A 23,252-nucleotide genomic window follows, 5' to 3' on the forward strand; every position below is an offset into this window, starting at 1 on the left:
CATGAGAAATTCCTTTTACTGAGGTATTTTCAAAGTGTATTTACAAGGAAGATAATCTGTTCAACAGGAATTACTCTCTAACTCTTTGAAAAAGTTAAAGGAAACCAAGCCAAGTGATTTTAAGGTAAGTAAAAGTTCCAATCTTAAAACTCTGGAGAAAGCAGTACCAAAGATTTGTAACAAATTGTCTTATTTTTTCACTATAAGAGAAATGTTTAAGAACGTTTGCTTAGAGGAAATAATGAACTAAGCCCATCTATCAGAGGAATGCCTTCAGACAATTAAAACAATGGCAACAAGTGATTTCTTTCTACACCTAAAAGTGAGCATCCCCGTTAGCATTGGGAAAAGAACAGCTTATTACTGAAGTACTTTTGGAGTGGTGGTTTCAACAACCCAGCCTTAGGTTCCAGGACCTACAGGACCTACAGATTCTCTGGCATAATAAAACATTGAACTCACAGCCAACACCACAATCACTCATGCCTGAGTGAAGCTGATGTAACAGACACTGAGTCCATGAGGCACATCACAGCCTTGTTGCCTTTAAAGCAGTAGACAATATTTTGCTATACCTGGGGGCCATTTTAAATAGTGAAATCGCCAACAAAAAGTGCAGAAATGCAAAGAACATGGTACTGAAAAGACTATGAAAGGACACCTGTTTGTAGTAGGAGAGGAAACAAGGCATGGCATCCCCTCCAGCCTCGTCAGAAACGTGCATGTCAGGCAGCTTGGCTCATTCACTGCTCTGTGCATGTCTGAAAATGACTGCATGTGGTGATTTTGGGGTTACAAATAAATTTTAGTAGGGAGGTTCTCAAATAGGAACTTCGTAAGTGAGGATCAAAACCACAATATTGGTGTTTACTTGAAAGACTAAAATTTTAAATGGCTTACAAAGAATAGTGGTTATATTTATAGAACATTTTATAAAACAGTCATGATTTGTACTTGCAACACCAACAAAAGCTGCTTGAAAATAAAAGTTTACCTAAAGTAAAATTGGTGGCTAGGTTTGGTGGCTCACGCCTGTAATTCCAGCACTTTGGGAGGCTAAGGTGGGAGGATCACTGGAGTTCAAGACCAGACTGGATGACATAGCAAGACCTCGTTTATATTGAAAAAATAAAAAAATAACAAGGCGTGGCATGCACCTGTAGTCCCAGCTACTCTGGAAGCTGAGGTGGGAAGATTTCTTGAGCCTGGGAGATTGAGGCTGCAGTAAGCATCAATGGCACCACTGCACTCAAAAAAAGATTCAATAACTGCAATAAACTTTGTAATCAAATGAGATCAATTCAACTGTCACGTTAAGATGCCTTGAATTCTTTAGATTTTCTGGTTCCAATTTCTAGCTTTAATATCTTCACCTGTTAAAAAGAAGACAGCAATAAGTAACACCTTAGGGTAGAAAGCAGTTATTTCAAAAGAAAAATAGTTTGAGATCCTAAAATGTAACTATTAGAAATAATTAACTTTCTTTTAGAAAGCTTTAAAGAAATGGTACCGATTTTTATTCTTATAGTGTACATATACATTTACATCTAATTTTAAGTAGCACACTAAATGATCCACATTCCCTTGGAGAATGATGGTCACATGTCTCTCAAACAGTATTTTGAATGATACTCCTTAAACATTTTAAGGGTATCTGGAAAGTTAATGTATAGGAAGAACTTTTTACACATTTGTTAAAATGTCAGCACCCTCTGTCTACTAAGATGTTTTACTGATTTCACTTTACATCTTGTCTTTTTTTTTTTTTTTTTGCAATCACTGTTGTTCTTACCAGGAAAATCCCCAAGACACTTCCAAGAGTACCTGTATAATCCTGGATCTGATACCTGCAGTCACCCACACAAAGTCCTAGTGTTCCCAGGCTTCTCACTAGCCAATAATACAACCCTACAGCTCAGCAAAGAAAAGCATGGGTTGGTTTTTTTCCCTAATGTTTAAATGAATGTAGTGCAAATACTTTTTTCACAACTTTGCTGTACAGAGGGCAAGTCTCCAGCTGCGGGGCTGATGATGACACAGTAGAAATTTCACTTTTATAACTAGTAATCCAAATGTTAGTATTTTTGAAAATATGGTGACAAGTATTTAAAAAAAAACTTTTAAAACTTAATTAGCTGGGAATGTCGTAGGTGGCTTTTCTAGTTGACTATTAAGTCACAGAAACACAACATATATTGACTACAAAACTAGTTTTGGTTTGAGTCAACATCCTGTGCTTTAGCAAATCACAAAGTAGGGTTTATACCAAGCCCACAGAAACTGCTTTTGACTAAAACATATAATTACCTCAAGTTCTACTTAGTAATACATATATACTGACTTATAATTTCAGCCTTCATTGAGCAAATAAACTTCAGCGTGCTCAAAAGAAGAGACTATTGCCAAACTAAGCGATCTTACTGGGGAATTTGGTTACACTGGGTATTTCATCCCCAGTATATGGGGACAATCACCTATTCCTAAAGGTCTATTTTTTTTTTTTAAATAGTTCAGTTCTCTTTGGGATGCCTTTCTTGACCACTCCCATGGCATGAAGCTTCCAATCCTATTACTGAGGTCAGACTAGTGGTTCGCTTCAGGAAATTTTGTCATCGTGTGCCCAGAGAGAGCAAACTGCTGATGGAGACACTGCAATTCGGCCTTTTCTTGTCATCATTCCTCAGTAGCTGGAGGGAGCAGTCTTTTGGGAAAGGCTGTGTGTTCAGGATCCCTAAAAAGATAGCACATGGGAAATTACCTGCCAAGTGGTGTGTGTGTTTACACCTCTCTGGCCCTTTAGTTTTCCGCTGGGACACCCAGAACGCCAGTCCAGACACCAAGGAGCCGAGGAAACAGGACAGCAGACGGGGCTGCGGAGAGCGGCACAGTCACGGACAGTCTCCTTCGCCACGCCACCCACGGTTCCCACAGTTAAATACTGGTCTTCATTACACATGAACACATGGCTCTTACGACAACTGTTGGGAGGAAAGTGATTCATGTGGTAAATAATATAACTAAATGAAATCTGATTTATTATACATTCCCCCAATTCTCTGCATCTTAACTTAAAAGCTTTAGCAAAAACTCTCGTATTTGTCCCTTCCTGTTTTTTTTCCCCCCTTTAACAGGATTTCACTCTTGCCCAGGCTGGAATACAGTGGTGTGATCACGGCTCACTGCAGCCTCAACCTCCTGGGCTCAAGTGATCCTCCCACCTCAGCTTCCCAAGTAGCTGGAACTACAGACGGGTGCCACCATGCCCAGCTGATTTTTTAAATGTTCAGTAGAGATGAGTTTTGCCTTGTTGCCCAGGCTAGTCTTGAACTCCTGGGCTCAAGAGATCCTCCCATCTTGGCCTCCCAAATTGTTGGTGTTAAAAGCGTGAACCACCACACTTGGCCTGTCACTTCTTTCTCATGTTAATTTTCATCTAAACTTCTATCAATGAAAACTTTCTCCATTCAAAGTACCGAATAGTTTTCTTCTCTTGCTAATTTCTTTTTTGCTACTAAAGATTTGTGTTTCTAGATATATGACCATAATTATTCCAACCTCTCCAATTTATAATTTAGTGTTCAAGCTTTTAAATTAAGGAACACTATGTTTGACAGCTGCTGATTAAGAAATCACATTTCTGTAATGATCAAAAACAATTTACCTTGGTCTGGCACGGTATTTTTTTTTTTTTAAAGAAACACCAGTCAAATTTATTACAGTTATCCACAGTTAGCAATGGTGATCTTCATGCAAATTGCTGCTCTTGCCATTCCTGGACCCAAAGTGCGCCATGACCTTCACAGTATTCATGCCATCTTTCACCTTGCCAAAGACCACACGTTTGCCATCCAACCACTCAGCCTTGGCCATCTTGGCAGTGCAGATAAAAAACTGGGAAACATTCGTGCTGGGTTCAGCATTTGCCATGGGCAAGATGCCAGGACCTGTATGCTTCAGGATGAAGTTCTTGTCATCAAATTTCTCCCTGCAGATGGACTTGCCACCAATGCTGTATGGCGTGTGAAGTCACCACTCTGACACACAAACCCTGGAATAATTCTGTGAAAGCAGGAACTCTTATAACCAAATCCCTTCTTTCCAGTGCTCAGAGCACGGAGGTTTTCTGCTGTCTTTGGAACTGCAAACAGCTCCAATCTGCTAACATAGTTTCATGGATTAGATGAACAGTCACTTCTTGGTTTCTAGGCCCCTTACCTCAAAGGAGACACAGCCCAAGGGCTTGCCATCGACGGCAGTGTTGAAAAACGTGGGGTTGACCATGGCTGGAAGCAAGGGGCTCTGGGTGGCAGCATCTGCAAAGCTCACAGCCTTCTTTTCAAAAGTCAGCTTCGTTAGCTACTCGGAAGAATGACTAGTTAAAACATTTTCCCCTAGTATTTTTCTTTGTTTTGAGACGGAGCTTTGTTCTTGTTGCCCAGGCTAGAGTGCAGTGGTGTAATCTCAGCTCACTTCAACCTCTGCCTCCTGGGTTCAAGCGATTCTCCTGCCTCGGCCTCCTGAGTAGCTGGGACTACAGATGTATGCCACCACATTCAGCTAATTTTTTGTATTTTTAATGGAGACAGGGTTTCACCATGTTAGCCAGGATGGTCTCGATCTCCTGACCTCGTGATCCACCTGCCTCAGCCTCCCAACGTGCTGGGATTATAGGCATGAGCCACCGCACCCAGCCCTCCCCTAGTATTTCTTAAAAGACAAAGAGCAAACAATCTACTTGCTACAGAATCAGGATATATTTTCCTATACATATTAAGCTACAGAAGGTAGATTCAAAGGCAGTGGCTGTTATGGAAACCTACTTGAGGCTGTCTGCTAACACACACACAGTGTACAAAGCAAAACACATTTTCTGCTACAATAACTCCTCATGTTGCATCTATCTGTAGAGTTTATTTCAGTAAAACTGTTTACTTACCATTTCACGAATCAAAGTATTAAGTAGCTTGAGAAAATCATATTAATCTTTATACCCTACATATGGCTATAAAAATACATTTATAATTTTAAAAATTGTTTTAAATAAACATTTTTTACCTACCAACTAAAGATATAGTGTAACTAGAAGCAACACAAGACTACAATTCCACACTCTAAAAAATAACTGCCTCATATTCCTGACTTCTACCTCCACGAAGTGAGAACAGCAGAGTGTGCGTTTTATCACTTTCTAACACTTAGCGGTCTCCAAAAGCTTTGCATTAGCCTGCTCCTTTGACCCAAAAGAACAGCAAGCAAGTAAAAAAGAAGAAATGGTTACCAAGGTCATGGTATTAAATCTGCTTAAACTCTGGGCCGGGCGCGGTGACTCAAGCCTGTAATCCCAGCACTTTGGGAGGCCAAGACGAACGGATCACAAGGTCAGGAGATCGAGACCATCCTGGCTAACACGGTGAAACCCCGTCTCTACTAAATATACAAAAAACTAGCCGGGCGAGGTGGTGGGCGCCTGTAGTCCCAGCTACTCGGGAGGCTGAGGCAGGGGAATGGTGTGAACCCGGGAGGCGGAGCTTGTAGTGAGCTGAGATCAGGCCACTGCACTCCAGCCTGGGCGACAGAGCAAGACTCCGTCTCAAAAAAAAAAAAAAAATCTGCTTAAACTCTAATCAAGAAAACTGGTTATTTCGAGTCAACAATAAAAATTAAAATTGTATTATCTTTCGCCCTTTTAATTGTAAAGATTAAATTGTAACTGAAATCAATATAACAGATTCTCAGTCTGCCTACTCATTTTCCTTAACAAGGCAATAAAGAACTTAATGCTCATGTGCAATATAGAATCTTAGGTTTTTATTTGTAGGAAAAAATAAACAGATTTCCCTCCCCATCAAGGCGTCGCAAGAAATGAGGCAATAAAGGGAAAAATGCAAATCCTAAAGTCATCTAGTGACTTTCTCCTAATTCTAAACAAACAAAAAGTGCTCTCAGGTTTTGAAATCTCCACATACAACACAGATGGGCAAAAAAGCTATAGACATCTCAGTTACAAGTTTCAAGTTCTTAAAAAAAAAAAAAAATTTCCTCCAGGGAAAGCCCATGTGATCGATTACCGAATTGAATTATACAGTTCCACTTCAACTAGTCTAAAATTGATGTGCTTAGCCAAAACCTTGAAAAATAGAATTAACCAGCTTTTTACAGTACCGTAGCAGCCAGACTATTATACAGAAACACCACCTGTCCTTTACATTAGAGTACGTGCCCCAGTTGTCTTTGTAAGTCTGAAGCAACACACTGTTCATAGTAAATTTTAGTAGATAAATATATGAGGACTAATCGAAAAGTCTCTTTAAGAAGAAAATATCTTAGTCCTTTGTATATCAAATCAGAATCTAATAGGTAAAATAATATACATTATTTTCAAATATACAAATTATGTGCTAAAGTAAAAAAAATAAAATGTCCTTTAGTTCAAGCCAAACTTCTGCCGGTGCCACTTCAGTGGGCACGTGCACTAGGAGATGGGTCCTCCATGCCGAGAGTCACTCCTGCCGGCTTCTGCAAGAGAACGACACAAGCTACTCCATCAGGAGAAGAGGGCAGCATATTCCGAGCTTCAACTACACAAACACAGTTACTCACTTGGAGATAATTCAAGATGGTAAACAGAAAACTTTTTTTTTTTTTTTTGAGATGGAGTCTCACTCTGTTGCCCAGGCTGGAGTGCAATGGCACCATCTCGGCTCACTGCAACCTCCACCTCCCAGGTTCAAGCAATTCTCCTGCCTCAGCCTCCTGGGTAGCTAGGATTACAGGCGCCCACCACCACACTCAGTGATCTTTTGCATTTTTAGTAGAGATAAGGTTTCACCATGTTGGCCAGGCTAGTCTCGAACTCCTAACCTCAGGTGATCCACCCACCTCAGCCTCCCAAAGTGGAGAAAACACCTTCTCCAGGGTCTACCATTACATGCAGGATTAGAGGCATGAGCCACCATGCCCGGCTAACAGAAAATTTTAAAGAAAACATATATGGAAAACCGATAACCCATTGATAGTCAACAAGAAAAACCGGTAAACATCTTTGTCATATGAGGAGTTTTCTAGCATTAGCCTAGCCAACATTAATCTCATCAGAAGATCAGTCTTTAAAGACAGAGATGGTGGTACCAGAAGATGTTCCCAAAAGTTGAACAAGTAGTTAAGGTGATGGTGACGCTGCCACCAATGAAAATAGCCAGTATTTATATTGACCCTAAGAGGTAGAGATTAACACGTCACCAGCCCTGGTGTATAGATGGCAAGGAAGAGGAGGAGCTGGTACTGAAATCCAGACAGTTGCTATTACTAGGTATACAAAAATCACTCCACACAAAAGGCTCTTAGAATAGAATACTTCCTTAAAGATAGCAGTAGAACCCACTACTTTTTATTTTGCCAATTTAAAGTTTCTCTTTTGAGACAGGGTCTCACTCTCTCACCCAGGCTGGAGTGCAGTGACATGATCATGGCCATGGCTCACTGCATCCTTGACCTGCTGGGTTCAAGTGATCCTCCTACCTCAGCTTCCCAGACAGCTGGGACTACAGGCACATGCTACTATTCTATGCCCTGCTAATGTTTTGTAGAGACAGGGTTTCTGTACGTTCCCCAGGCTGGCCTCATGCGATGTAATCTGCTCCCCACCACCCCACCTCCAAAAGTGCTAGGATTACAATTGTGTGCCACCATGTCCAGCCTAAAGTTTCTATTAAATGGTGAAATAACATAAGTAATCTCAAAATGTTTCCTCTTGCTTTATAAATATAAAATGTGTTTTTACTGTTTAAATTGACAAAAACTGCATATATTTATGGTATACAACATGATGTTCTGAAACATGTATACATTGTGGAATGGCTAAATCACAGTAATTCATGTGCATTACCTGACATACTTATTCAAAGTGAGAACATTTAAAATCTACTCTTTGGGCATCTTTCAAGAATACTATGCATTGTTATGAACTGTAGTCACCATGCTGTATAATGGAGTTCTTGAACTTACTCCTAACTGAAACTTTGCACCTTTTGATCAGTATCTCTCCAATCCCCCCCACACCCAATCAAATATTTTGCAATCCCCCACTCAACCAAATATTTTACACTCCCTTCAAGGAGGTGAAGTAGGTGGAGAGTGACGTAACTGGACAGTGGAAGGTGCACTTCCGCAGGAAAACACCTTCTCCAGGGTCTACCATAGTAACTTCCACACTCATTTCCTAGTTGCTCCTAAGAGTCTAGTAAATGTTTTCTCAACTATAAGTGAAACTACATTTTATTCTGGAGGTATTAATGCCTGATTTTTCTAATTTAGTGTTTTTCAATTTATATTGTTACCGTTACAAGGCTGAAAGAACATTAACAGATAAAGTCAACTTGCTGATGCACAATACTTGGGAATTTAAAAAAAGGACAAAGAGAGAAAAACAGAATGTGAGCCCCACATGGGGTTGGGTGGGGAATGGGGGAAACTGGCTGCTTCAGAAGGTATCTGACATTCTGCTGCTTTGGAAACCTAGCTGCTGCTTCCACCTTCTTTATTTCTACCCATGATTTCAAATTGTATTATCTTTGTTCTAAGAGGGCATTTCAGGACAGCCAATGGTAAACTGTAATGCACTGCAAGTTAACAAGGTAGCAAGAATGCAGAAAACTCTGGAGGCTGCTCTTGAAGGACATTTAGTCAGAATAAGAGTCTTAGTATCTCCAGGGTGCTCATGTACTAGAGAAGGCAAAGTTAGTTTTCTTTCTGGAGTTGGAAGGCAATGGCAAAATCACACAGGTATGCATTCTGGCTCTATATAAAGACATTCTTAAAAATAAGAGCCATTTACCAACAGAACATGCTGCTTTGTAAGGTGGCCCAGTCTTAGCTGGAGAGCTGGTTAGGAGAATGCCTACACCAATCAATCGCTACAATTTTATAATTCTCCGAAATCTATTCTCCTTTTTTCTTCCACAATGCATTCTTTTCTTCCTCTGGTGCTGTTAATACTTACATTGTAATATTTCTACCTGTTTTTGCCTCACGAATCCTAAATGTGCCACAAAGAAACTGACTTAGTTTCAATCTTACTGCTTTGGAAAAATACGCTTCCTCTTCTAGGATGACAAAATTCAAAATCTGAAGCATCGATTCTTCCCATTTAAAATAACCTTTAAGTGAATCCAATTCCAATAAAAATTCTGAGATTTTCTTTTACTTGGCAAAATGATTTTAGAATTAATCTTTAAAAAATGTAGAATAGGCCAGGTGTGGTGGCTCATGCCTGTAATCCCAGCACTTTGGGAGGCCAAGGAGGGCACATCACCTGAGGCCAGCAAATCACTTGAACCCAGGAGGCGAAGGCTGCAGTGAGCTGAGATCACGCCACTGTACTCCAGACTGGCCGACAGAGCAAGACTCCATCTCAAACAAAAACAATAACAATAACAATAATAATAATATAGAATAGCCCAGGAATTTTTTTTAAAAGAAGAATAAAGATAAAAGAATTTGCCTTGCAAATATCAAAACATATTATTTGTAATTATTATTCACTAAACAATATTAGGACAACTGATTAAACACTTAGGTTTAACAAGTGGAATAAAAGGAAAAAAATAGATTAGTTAAATCTCTCCTCACACCTTAAACTATATATACTAAGATTTCAATGTAAAATACAAAACCCACAAATACTCGCAAAGTACAGGTCAATATCTTTATAATCCTAAGATAAGAAAGGCCTTCCTAAGTCAGCATGCAATCAAAGGCAGAATCATGAGAGAACAGGAAACTAAACTATATAATTTCTATCTGGAAAGTACAATGAAAAGCCAAAGGATACAGAAACTGGGGGAGAAATACACAAAATATATGACAAAGCCCTAGTATTTTCAGTGTATAAAAAGCTCTAAGCATCAATATGAAAAAATTACTATCTTCATAAAAAAATAAGCAAGGGATAAAATAAGCAGTTCATCAAAGAATAAAGATGACCAATAATCTGAAAAGAGGATTAACCTCATCGGTAATAAAAAAAAAAAAATGCGATTAGTCTAGACAACATGGTGAGACTTCATCACTTCAAAAAAATTTAAAAAGTTAGCTAGATGTGGTGGCACGTGCCTGTGGTCCCAGCTACTTGGGAGGCAGAGGTGGCAGGACTAGTTAAGCCTGGGAATTTGAGGATGCAGTGAGCTGTGTTCTCATCAGTATACTCCAGCCAGGGTGACAGAGCAACACCCTGCCTCAAAAAGTAAAACAAAACACACAAAAAAAAAACCAAACAAAAAATACATGCAGTTCACTACACTTTACCTATCAGAGTGACAGAAAACAATTAGACAAGTGGTAAGTATATATACATAATGATTTCAAAGTGCTAGTGATAATAAACACCCATGAATAGTTTCAAGAAATTATAGAAAATTCAAAATGTAGTACTATGTAGCTGTAAAAAAATCACCTATTTATCAACATAGAAAGAGCTTCATACATTAAGTAAAACGTAGGTTATATTTAATTCCTGGTTATTTATTCTTTGATAGCTCAAACTCAAGCAATCCTCCCACCTTAATCTCCCAAAGCCCTGAGATTACAGGTGTGAGCCACCACACCTGGCCACATGCCATTGTTTTATAATTTGCACACCGCTCACCTAGCAATGCCGTATTTTCCCCTGCATCTCCTTTAAAGCTGGCATCGCACTGTGGCTCCGATTCAGCGGGGGAGGCTGATGGTGGGCTGCTCTCATCACTTCCGTCGTCCTCTGGTAAAGTTAGACTCAAATTTGCAGCCAGATCCCTTCCAGAAGGAGATTCTGGAGCAGGCATGTCCTGGACATCTCCAGGCTCTCCCTTGAGAATTAGAACAGAAGAAAAACATGATCAAAGCTTATCTGTCATCTGGCTCGTAATTCACACACGATATTATGTACTTCTATACAATGAATCTGGCAAAAAGCACAACAATGTCTCCCTTATCTAGTATCACAGAAAATGAATTCTTTCTCGACAACCAACCTCCTAAGGCCTACATGTTTTTTATTCTAAAAAACATTTCCCCTCCTTGATACAAGCAATGCCACCTTTTAAACTATTGACAGAAAGTGAAGCTTTCCTCCACTTCCTTGCCTTCCTGGACAGAGGCCATAGCCATGAACTCTGATTACCGCCCTGTGCTGGTTTACAGTGAGGCACTAGGGTTTCAGAGATAAACAAGGCTTTTGAACAACAGATGCCTTCAGACTGTATTATTTTCTTGAAAAAGTTACTTTGGCTCCTTCCATATGGACAGGGTGGTGATCAGCTGTAGTTTGCCTCCACCTTCCCTCCCGCTTCCATTTGCTGCTTTAAAGAAAGGAAAACAGTGAAAGTGGAGGGCTGGAGACGCTATCAGCAACACTACATTAAGTCTCGACATTTGGGGAACAGCTAGAAACCTCATTTGATTAATACCAGAGTCAAAGCTGTGTTGTAAGTGGATGGAACTCCTGGTAAAGTGACTTATTAGATGAGGGGTTGCTGCAAGTTCACTATGACCATCTGGCTCAGCATCTCACCATTGCTTCAAGTAAAAACACCACTCACAGGCACTCCACCTCCCTCCACCGGGCTGCGCCCCCAACAGCCCTGCTCCACCTGGTTCTAGAACCTGCCCCTCCTGCCTCACCAGCAACGTAACGCCCTCCCATCCCTGCTCCTGACACACCAAGCAACAAATCCTGTGGCTGTGACATCACAATACCCAAACTTCTGCCAGCCTAGCCCCAACCTGTTTACCTATATCTGCTAACTTAACTACCTGCCAACCTCCAACCCTGTCTGTTCACTCCCCAGACATAGCATTAGCCTCAAGACTTTGGTGTGTCTGACGGATAATGCAACACCCAGCTCAACTGCCCTCTCAAATGCACTTGCTCCACCTTCCAATTTCTACCTGGCAGCAGGCCGTATGACCCTCCTCTGTGCTCCCACAGGCAGCACTTCAAACAGGCCTCTTTGGCCGTGTCGTGTCTGTGTGCGTGCCCTGACCCCCCACCAGTCCAGAAAGTGAAATCCTCAAGAGCCCGTGAGGGGAGGGGCTGTGTCTCACTCATCTTTGTCTCCCCAGAGCCAAGTGCAGATCTAGCACCTCAGATGTCATTTCTTTGACCCATCCTTGCCAAATCAATGAAAACAAGTGACAAGGATCACTGAAATAGCTGTAAACCTTTAAAGTCTGTGTGGTGGACTGAGGCTGACTCTCACTACAGTTATGGGGAAATAGAGAACTAGTTACTCCAAGAGGGCACAGCATGGCTAACTAAAGCATCCACTGCAGGAGGGGGTCAACAGGTCCACAGAAAAGGGTGTACTGTCTAAAGATTCAAAAGTCAAAGACAAGACAGTAAGTTTCTGAGGTTTAATGTTACTATAGGTTCTGTTCATCAAAAAATAAATTAGGCATTCTGGGGATATATAGTCTAGCTTTCTGAAATTAACATTCTAAGAAAGCAACTCAACCTTATGTGAGATGAAGAGTCTTAATTTTTAATATATGAAATATATAGCTTATTTCCACAAACAAAACTCATGAGGATTAAAGTCCCTATGCTACAGTCAGTGAAATTCCTTTCATACAAACATCCAGAAATGAAAAGCATGTTAAACTACTGACTGATGGGCCGGGCGCGGTGGCTCACGCCTGTAATCCCGCACTTTGGGAGGCCGAGACGGGCGGATCACGAGGTCAGGAGATCGAGACCATCCTGGCTAACACGGTGAAACCCCGTCTCTACTAAAAAATACAAAAAACTAGCCGGGCGAGGTGGCGGGCGCCTATAGTCCCAGCTACTCGGGAGGCTGAGGCAGGAGAATGGCGTGAACCCGGGAGGCGGAGCTTGCAGTGAGCTGAGATCCGGCCACCGCACTCCAGCCTGGGTGACAGAGCGAGACTCCGTCTCAAAAAAAAAAAAAAAAAAACTACTGACTGATGAAGAAAACAACTTAGAATATGCTTTAGAGCGTATCTAATGAAGGAAGAGTTCTAAAACCTTGCCAAGAAAGAAATCCATCAAGCTCCCTGTATGCTATTAGTTAAAATGCTGTCCCCACAAAGGCTCATCGTCTCATCTAAGCTACAGTTTCTGCAGTAAAGGGGGATGAGCCAGGTTCATTAAGAAAGCGTGTTATGCCATGCTAAACACAGCTACAATTATTGAACACCATGAATATGTGAAGAAATTCTAGAAGAGAGACACATTTTCTGGACATCAAAATAGTCTCAGTTTCTAGTAAGGCCGTTCTTGAACACTGACCGCCACCTTCCTGTGAGCACACAGTGAAGGCGTTCTGGAACTCACATTTAAAAAACAATTCAGTGGCCAGGTGCGATGGCTCACGCCTGTAATCTCAGCACTTTGGGAGGCTGACGCGGATGGATCACTTGAGGCCAAGAGTTCGAGACCAGCCTGGCCAATGTGGTAAAACTCCATCTCTACAAAAAATATAAAAAATTAGCTGGATGTAGTGGAGTGCACCTGTAAGCTTAGCTACTTGGGAGGCTGAGGCGGGAGAATCACTTGAACCCACGAGGCAGAGGTTGAAGTGAGCCGAGATCATACCACTGCACTCCAGCCTGGGCGACAGAGTGAGGCTGTCTCAAAAAAACAAATGAATTGTAATTCATAGAGAATGACAGGAGTTGTTAAGGAAGCGGTCTCTTAAGCTAGAAGATGAGGGGACATTTTAAACAGACTGCAGTCTGGGAAATAAGTCCCATTAAATAACTGTATGACTTCAGGTGAGTTATTTAGCTTCTCTAAGCGCTTTAATGATGCCACTATAGAAGCTTACATGACCATAATGGCTTAAAGCTGCATAAAATGATCATCATTAAAAAAAACCCAAACTGCAGTTTCTAATTCCACAATAAACTCTATGAAAAACTCTAAAAATATGTTTAGCAACAAGACGATATTTGATAAATTATTTTCCCCAAAGATCTTTATTTAAAAATTTTTTTTTTTTTTTTTTAATTGATTGATTGAGAGAGACAGGGTTTCACCCTTGTTGCCCTGGCTAGAGTGCAGTGGCACGCTCTCAGTTCACTACAACCTCTGCCTCCCAGACCCAAGCGATCCTCCTGTCTCAGTCTCCCAAGTAAATGGGACTATAGGAGCGTGCCATCACATCTGGCTGATTTTTTTTTGTATTTTTAGTAGAGACAGGGTTTCACCATGTTGGCCAGGCTGGTCTGGAACTCCTGACCTCAAGTGATCCGCCCACCTCAGCCTCCCTAAATGCCAAGATTATAGGCATGAGCCACCAAGTCCGGCCTAAAACTGTTTATCTTCTAAATGAGAATATGTTGAGACATTAATAGATTGTATGAAGACTCTAAAACCAATAAAAAATATAACCTAAACAAAAGTATTCTTTCCCTCTATGTTCCCCTCTTTGGGTAGGGTAATAGTTAAGTGCTCAGACCCTGAAATTAAGCAAACTTTATTTGAAAGATGAGTTCCCATTAAATAACTGTATGACTTCAGGTGAGTTATTTAGCTTCTCTAAGCTCAAGTTTCTAATTAGTAAGATGGGAATAGTGACAGCACTTATATAGCAACTGTGAAGATTAGACATAACAAGGTATGGAAGGCATTTGTTCAGCACGTGGCTAGCTACTCCTATGATTTCCTTTTCATTTTGCCCCCGTCTTCTGTGTAAGGCCCTGTGACCATCAGTGATGAACCAACTTCAATGCAGGACAAACTGCCCCAGGTCTATTTGATTCTGAAACCTAGGAATAGGGAATAATATTTGATGTTAAGAAGTATTGGCTTTGGTTTCTTCACATGTAGAATGCACATATTAAGCCAGGCAACCTATGCGGCTCCTTCCTTTTCAAATATTTTATGATTCTTGTTTATACAAAACTAGCATATATACATTCTGTGGTGCAGCATACCAAAACACATTACTCTAAGTAATTACAAACTCTCTGGGAAACATCTGAGCATATTATTCTATCATCACAAATCTATTTCACTGATTTTTTTGGACTGCCTTAAGAAGTCATTTTTAATAGTGAGGAAATTTTCTTCAGAGAACCACAAGGATATTAGGAGCCTTTCACCCGTTCCTCTTGTTTCTAGTCAATAATGAAACTGAATCACTCAGGAAGAACTGGGGCAGAGATTGAATATAAACAAAAATGTAACAAACCCAATATCCTAGGGCTTTGATGACATCAAGTTTACACATTGGACATGTTCGGTGATCCAAAAGCCATGGGTCAATGCATATTCTATGAAAAATATGCCTAAAAAAATTAAGTATGTGTTAATGTTTTTAAAATCAATGTTTATATAACTTATAAAAGAAATAAGACATTCTACCAACTCATCCTCTCATTACAAGTTAGCTGGCATCAAATCAACATTCTAGTCTACTTACTTATCATGTCATTATTCTCTCTTCCATGTGAAACAGAATCTGGCACTTCTAGGGAAAATTTCCCTTCACCCTACAAAAACCATGGCTTATTTATGCCCTCACACTAGGTTGTACATTTTTATGTGCCTTTGTAAGTTATTTGAAAAATTTTTGGGAAAAAATGTGGCATAAATCAACTAGTAGTAATAAGTAAACTAATACTAAACTGGCAGTACCTTATATAAAGTCCATAAAATGACTCAAATGGAAATACAACAAAAATATTAATAGATCATCTTGCGGTGGTAGGCTTACGCAGGCTTAGGCAACACTTTTTTTCTCTCTTACACAGTTTTGTATACACTCCATTTTTCTATAATGAACACCTATCACTTTCAGAATAAAAAAAAAGCATATATATTTTCTTCTTTTGCTGATTTGTCTCAGTTGGCTAACTTTTCCTGTGTGATAAATCTATTTTCTACAAGAGATGAAGAAAAGGAGTTAAGATTATAGTATGTATGGGTTTCAGAGCCAGACAGGCTGGGCTTAGACACGAGCATGCCATTCAATGGCTGGGACTCTGAACTAGGTTCCTACACTCTCTGCCCCACACCAGGGGTGCTGAGGGGCACATGCAACGTGTGTACAACTGCGCCAGGCACAGAGCTTACTTGGTCATTGTTTGGTATTATTACTGTTGTTTGGAGACTTTTTTTACAAACAGAAATCTGCTAGTGGAATTAAAAGTAACAGTACTTGCGGCCAGGCATGGTGGCTCACGCCTGTAATCCCAACATTTTGGGAGGCTGAGGTGGGTGGATCACCTGAGGTCAGGAGTTCGAGACTAGCCTGGCCAACATAGTGAAACCCGCTCTACACTAAAAGTACAAAAATTAGCTGGGTGTGTTGGCGGACGCCTGTAATCCCAGCTACTCAGGAGGCTGAGGTAGGAGAATCGCTTGAACTCGGAAGACAGAGGTTGTAGTGAGCCAAGATCACACCCCTTGCACTCCAGTCTGGGCAACAAGAACGAAACTCTGTCTCAAAAAAATAAAAAATAAATAAAAAAAAAACCAGTACGTAAGAAATAATTTTTACAAAAACATAAAAGGAACGTGTTGGCTTTATTGGGAAATTTGTTACATAAATAAAGCACAGGAGAAAATAAGGGAAAAGTCAAAAGCCCGGTAAGGAGACCAGGAACTGTGCACATGTGCCTGCATTTGAGGGTCAGGTCCAAACTCCAGCTCAGCCACCAGCATGACCTAGCACTGCTCGTCTATGCAGCTTCCTGGACATTGTTTTTAAGTTAGAAAGACTTGCCCTAAACCAGCCTGGAGTAAAAACTCTTTTCTCTACTTTAATAACTTTCTACATGACATGATCAACTTACACTGACCCAACCCAGTTTATTCAGTACCCATCGTACCAATCACATGTAAATGTTTGTAGGTTTAAACCAGCTACCTTTAGTCAGGAAACTTTCATTTGGTTACCCTGATATGCATGGCTGCATTTCCTTCACACAGTTATCAATCTACTAAAAAGTACTTGGATATATACTAAAATACTCTGCAAACAAAGCAAAATATAATTATATACTGACTTGTGACCTGCTTCTAATAGCTGTGAAATATAATTAAAATTCATCAGACTTAAAACATACCATTTCTGCACACAAAATGAACCTTTTTAACAAAGCAATTCTTTTTAAAAAGTTATCAATTAAAGTATCCCATTACTTTTTTTGGAGATAGAGTCTTGCCATGTTGCCCAGGTTGGAGTGCAATGGCATGATCTCAGCTCACTGCAACCTCTACCTCCCAGGTTCAAGCAATTCTCATGCCTCAGCCTCCTGAGTAGCTGGGATTACAGGCATGCGCCACCATGTCTGGCTAATTTTTGTATTTTTATTGTAATAGAGACGGGGTTTCGCCATGTTGGCCAGGCTGGTCTCAAACTCCTGGCCTTAAGTAATCCACCTGCCTTGGCCTTGCAAAATGCTGGGATTACAGTCATGAGCCACCACGCTCACCCTTTTCGTTCTATTTTTTTTTTAAAGCAACTTCCTGCTACTAAAACAAAACCCTTAGTGTAACCAGAATAAAGGAAAAAAAATTTCTTTTTTTTTTTTTTTGAGATGGAGTCTCACTCTGTCACCCAGGTTGGAGTGCAGTGGCGCAATCTTGGCTCACTGTAACCTTTGCCTCCCGGGTTCAAGCAATTCTCCTACCTCAGCTACCTGAGTAGCTGGGATTACAGGCGTACACCACCACACCCGGCTAATTTTTGTATTTTCAGTAGAGACGGGGTTTCACCATGTTGACCAGGCTGGTCTTGAACACCTGAGTCAGCCTCCCAAAGTGCTGGGATTACAGGTGTGAGCCAGCTAGGAATACTGATTTTAAACAACCTTAGAAGGAACGCAAGTCCAGGGTGCAAATAACAGCAAACTACTGCCCTCCCCAACCCACTTCATTTAGGCTGTTTCAGGCCCTTCTCCCTGGTCCCTCATTTTTCTTGCTCCCAACACAGCTTACTTTTTGCACTGCTAAACGTATAATGTAATTCCTAGGATTCTGATAAAGCCTTGCTTAGAAGACTAAAAGCCAATCTATGACAAAGATACTTAACGAGTCTTAATGTAACCTAAGAATCTCCTAGGTAAAGCAATCTTAAAGAGCAGTGAAGACATTACATTTAAAATCCAAGCTGCTTTTCTAAAAAGAGGAGATGATCACAAATAACAAGATCTTCATATCATAAAAAACAAATAACTATTTTATCAGACACCTAAAACTTGTCAAATAATTTTTAACATCTCAGTAGGTAAAAAGAACATACTTGCATGGCAGAATTCTAATAATATCCTTTACTTTGAAATTTTCAATACACACTGCACAATTTTCAGCATCAACATCAATTCCCTGTAAAAAGAAAAAGAAAGTGTTACTACATTCTTGGCACATAGTATATCCCTTGGTAAACTCACCACATCCGGACTACGACAACGATGAATTCCCTTCTACAGTGGTACAACCAGCGAAACTAAAACACAAACAACTCTAGTTGGTGTTTACCACTATTAGGGGATTATCTAAATAATATGACTGAAAAGGAAAAAATTTCATTGTCTGCCTAATCAGATATGAACAGTGTTTAAATACTAATACACTGTTCATATGTAATTACTGTATTTAAAAATATATTTAGCCATGTGCACCACCTGTCAATATGGAAGCAGTAAACATTTTATCTTATTTATTATTATTGTTTTATTTATTTATTTTTTAAAGAGACACGGTTTTGGCCAGGTGCAATGCCTCACACCTGTAATCCCGGCACTTTGGGAGGCCAAGGAGGGCCGATAATGAGGTCAGGAGACCGAGACCAGCCTGGCCAACATGGTGAAACCTCGTCTCTACTAAAAATACAAAAATTAGCTGGGCATGGTGGCGCATGCCTGTAGTCCCAGCTACTCGGGAGGCTGAGGCAGAAGAATCACTTGAACCAGGGAGTCAGAGGCTGCAGTGAGCCAAGATGGCGCCACTGCACTCCAGCCTGGGTGACAGCGAGACGTCATCTGAAAAAAAAAAAGAAAAAAGAGACAGGACCTCACCGTGTTGACCAGGCTGGTCTTAAACTCCTGGACTCAAGCGATCCTCCTGCCTCAGCCTCCCAAAGTGCTGGGATTACAGGCATGAGCCACCATGCCAGATGTTTGATTTTTTTATGTAGATATTGTTATCAAAGACTGTATTAAAATGAACTTTCACAGCCAGACACGGTGGCTCATGCCTGTAATCCTAGCACTTTGGGAGGCCAAGGCAGGCAGATCATGAGGTCAAGAGACTGAGACCATCCTGGCCAACATGGTGAAACCCCTCTCTACTAAAAATACAAAAATTAGCTGGGCATGGTAGTGCATGCCTGTAGTCCCAGCTACTCGGGAGGCTGAGGCAGGAGAATCGCTTGAACCTGGGAGGTGGAGGTTGCAGCGAGCCAAGATTGCATCACTGCACTCCAGCCTGGTGACAGAGCAAGATTCCATCTCAAAAAGCACAACAAAAAAAAAGAACTTTCAACATTTAAAATTATATGTTTCAATGAAAGTAAATACTATCATTTATCATATGCAGGGCAAAAACGATGAAATAATTTTTAAAGTCTTTAATAATGGTTTGCAAGTTTATACATTACTGTGAATGAGTCTACAAGGAAATAAAAATTAGACACCACTAGTCTCTCTAGAATGGAATATGATGTAGACCGAAGAAAACATTTTTGTACAGTTTAAAATGTTTAAATACTAAGCAAGTGTTCATGGGTTGTTAAAAAGTATTCATGTTTTAAATGCTGTAGAAATGCAAATGTCTGCTATATTATAAAATAAATTACTTTTCAAACATAAAACTTAGAATGACAAATTAGAGTAAGCTACCATTTTTCATCTAACTACTTAATAAAGGTACAAAGAAACAAAAATTGCTGGGGAGAAAGTAGTCTTGTGACAAAATTTCCACTTCTAAGAATCTATGGGTCATGAACCTCTTTGGTGGTAATCAGCCCTCCCTACTTCTCTGGAATAACTCCTGGATCTACACACCTGGTCTCATCCATTAACCAAGGCAGCCAGGGCCACAGTGGCCATCTGACACAAGACAGGCCAGCAGGATTCTCCTTCCCAGGATGCTCGGGTAGGGACTCAGAGACTCCCAATCAGTATCAGCATATGGCTGCAAATTTAGGCAGTTCATTTTATGGAACACAGTTACACTGTTCTTATGTAATTGCTGTATTTAAACATATATTTAGCCATGTGCACCACCTGTCAATATGGAAGCAGTAAACATTTTCTCTTATTAATTAATTTTTTGAGACACAGCCTCGCTCTGTTGCCAGGCTGGAGTGCAGTGGCATCATCTTGGCTCACTGCAACCTCCGCCTCCTGGGTTCAAGTGAATCTCCTGCCTCAGCCTCCTGAGTAGCTGGGACTACAGGCACGCACCACCCATGCCCAGCTAGTTTTTGTATTTTTAGTAGAGATGGGGTTTTACCATGTTGGTCAAGCTGGTCTCGAACTCCTGACCTTGTGATCCACCCACTTCGGCCTCCCAAAGTACTAGGATTACAGGCGTGAGCCACCACGCCCAGCCTATTTATTTTTTTTAAGAGACAGGGTTTCACCATGTTGCCCAGGCTGGTTTCAAACTCCTGGACTCAAGCGATCCTCCTGCCTCTGTCTCCCAAAGTGCTGGGATTACAGGCGCGACCACATTTGATTTTATATGTAGATATTGTTATCAAAGACTGTATTAAAATGAACTTGTAACAACATTTAAAATTGTATGTTTCAATGAAAGTAATCATATGTGGGGCAAGAATGATTAAATAATTTTTAAAATCTCTAATAATGGTTTGCAACTTTATACATTACTGTGAATTAGTCTACAAGAAAATAAAAATTAGACAACACTAATTTTTATTTTCTCTAGAATGGAATACAATGTAGTCTGAAGAAAACACATTTTTTTGTACAGTTTAAAATGTAAAATTGCAAGAAAATCTGTGTACAGCTGTTCTTCAACTTACCATGGGGTCACATCTCACTGAATCCATTGTAAGTTGAAAATATCATTAAGTGTAAAATGCATTCAATGTACCTGACCTATTGAACATCATGACTTAGCCTGGCCTACCATAAACATGCTCAGAACACTTACATTAGCCTACACTTGGGCAGAATCATCTAACACAAAGCCTATTTTATAATAAAGTACTGACTCTCTCATATAATCTACTGCATACCATACTGAAAGTTAAAAACAACACTTGAAGTATGGTTTCTACTGAATGCGTATTGCTTTCACACTGTCATAAAGTTGAAAAATTGTTAAGCCAAACCATTGGAAGTTGGGGGCCATCTGTATATACCTCATGGATCATTTAGGAATCTTCTTAAAAATATATACACCATAAGGCTTTTTTGCAAGGCTCCTCTTTTTTTCAACCATTATTTTGACAACTTTCAAGAAACAGTCCCTGGAAGCATATTTTCAAAATTGTTCTGTATGGGAAGAGGATAATATCAATTTACTTGTGTTCTCAAAGATTCGATTCAGTAAATTAAACAAATACATCTACGTCTTCTCACACTTAAGAACTTCGATTTCCGGCCAGGCACGGTGGCTCAAGCCTGTAATCCCAGCACTTTGGGAGGCCGAGGCGGGCGGATCACGAGGTCAGGAGATCGAGACCATCCTGGCCAACATGGTGAAATCCCATCTCTACTAAAAATACAAAAAATTAGCTGGGTGTAGTGGCGGGCACCCGTAGTCCCAGCTACTTGGGAGGCTGAGGCAGGAGAATGGCGTGAACCTAGGAGGCGGAGCTTGCAGTGAGCCGAGAATGCGCCACTGCACTCCAGCCTGGGTGACGGAGTGAGACTGTCTTATTAAAGAAGAAAAAAAAAGAACTGCGATTTCCTGCTAAGGAGGCTAAGAAGGCATGTTCCAAGAGGAACGTAAACCACATGCTTGTCAAGTAACTGACTATGCTGAATGTGTGCAGAGTTTGTCACAGGCATTAACCGGAAACTCGATCCCTAAGGACCTTCTGAGTGATCTGCAAACCAGACACTAATCTTAAGCCATGAGATGTGATCTTTTTTTTTTTTTTTACTTTTTCTGTTCAACACATTTACATGGAAAGAAAACAATACCTTGCACAAACTGTTAAAATTGAACTGCAGTACGACAGCAATCAGCAAAGGAATGGTAGCCACCAATACAATTCTCGAAGCCTCATTACTATCAATTCCAAATTAAAAAAAAAAAAAAAAATGAAAGGTCTGTAAGCTAATGTGTTATTTTTGCTTTAATCCTTTAAGGTCAAAGAAAGAGATATACACCATAAGTGCAGGTACTCTTTCTTTCTGAAGGGGAATAGAGACTGGAGGGTGGAACAGATTTTTGATAACTTAGTGAGATAACATGAAAATCCAAACAGCTACACCAAGTCATAGCTGCAAGTCAACACAATTATCAACATTTTAAAGCACACCAGAAGAACTACGAAAAGAATAAATACTACGCATTAGCAACAGTTTTCCTTTTAAGGCATCTATTCTCCAAGAATCTGAGCTTCTAGATTCAGGATTTGTCCTATTTCAAAAATGCTTTAAAATTCTGGTATGATTTTGAACTTTTAAGTGTCAGATTGGCCATGTCAAAATGTTTCCTTTTCCAAAAGTAGTTTTAAAAACCCCCTTTCTCTCCTTCTCCACAAATGCCAACATGTTCTCCCTGTAACTAAAGGAGTGGACACATAGTCTCAGATTTAACAGAAATGAACTGAAGGTATCAAGGGTTGGTGAAGACTGTATGCTCCTCCACATCTTTATAGTTACCTGGTTCTAACCAGCACCACTTTCTTCACTGCTGGGAATGTCAGAGCGGTCCAGGAGGGCAGCAACCAGCCACTGTGGCTCCCAAAGTGCTTGAACTGTCACCAGTGAGGGGCTCAATTTTAAATTAAATTGGTTTAAATGCAAATTGCCGTATGTGACTAGCGGCTACCATATTAATGCAGGTCTAGAAGGCTCTTCTCAATAGCAAAATATTTCTGCCAATCCTTCTTTAAAATAAACACGTACAGCATATTCTCTACTCTAAACCACAAAAAAAAACCATGAAAATATTACCTTTTCTCCATGCTTTACAGTATGAAGTAGAAGCTGGCCAATAACTTTCTTAGTTTCTTTTCTATGGCTCTTGGGTGGGAAAATATTAATATGGTTATTGAATAATTTAAATTAAATCACTATTTTTCTTAAAAGTCACAAATACAATA

The 23,252-nt window shown here is 40.2% G+C and overlaps 1 protein-coding gene and 1 non-coding gene across 9 annotated transcripts in view; both read right to left on the minus strand.

Moving 5' to 3' along the window:
• Positions 1–13: 13 nt before the first annotated feature.
• The window catches only part of RNF149 (ring finger protein 149), a 37,167-nt gene continuing 13,928 nt past the window's right edge, over positions 14–23,252 (minus strand). Inside the window, exons 3-8 of one of the 8 annotated variants that reach the window (XR_001484320.4) lie at positions 23,104–23,172; positions 18,246–18,328; positions 15,189–15,285; positions 10,643–10,841; positions 2,759–2,978; positions 14–1,373 (exon numbers count right to left, since the gene is read on the minus strand). Coding sequence is in view for 1 of the 8 variants with exons in the window: in XM_005575101.4 (XP_005575158.1) it covers positions 6,473–6,516; positions 10,643–10,841; positions 15,189–15,285; positions 18,246–18,328; positions 23,104–23,172 (492 nt within the window). In the remaining 7 variants the exon portion in view is untranslated. Of the gene's footprint in view, positions 1,374–2,758; positions 2,979–5,786; positions 6,517–10,642; positions 10,842–15,188; positions 15,286–18,245; positions 18,329–21,335; positions 21,469–22,809; positions 23,173–23,252 lie in introns of those variants that run through there. The other 7 variants (XR_012421962.1, XR_012421963.1, XR_012421961.1 and 4 more) reach the window with 7 other exon arrangements.
• On the minus strand, positions 2,572–2,685 carry LOC123568513 (small nucleolar RNA SNORD89). Its single transcript, XR_006691885.1, has one exon. It is a non-coding gene; the product is annotated as a small nucleolar RNA SNORD89 (small nucleolar RNA).

The sequence above is a fragment of the Macaca fascicularis genome, chromosome 13, assembly GCF_037993035.2.
Source record: "Macaca fascicularis isolate 582-1 chromosome 13, T2T-MFA8v1.1".
Lineage (NCBI taxonomy): Eukaryota > Metazoa > Chordata > Mammalia > Primates > Cercopithecidae > Macaca > Macaca fascicularis.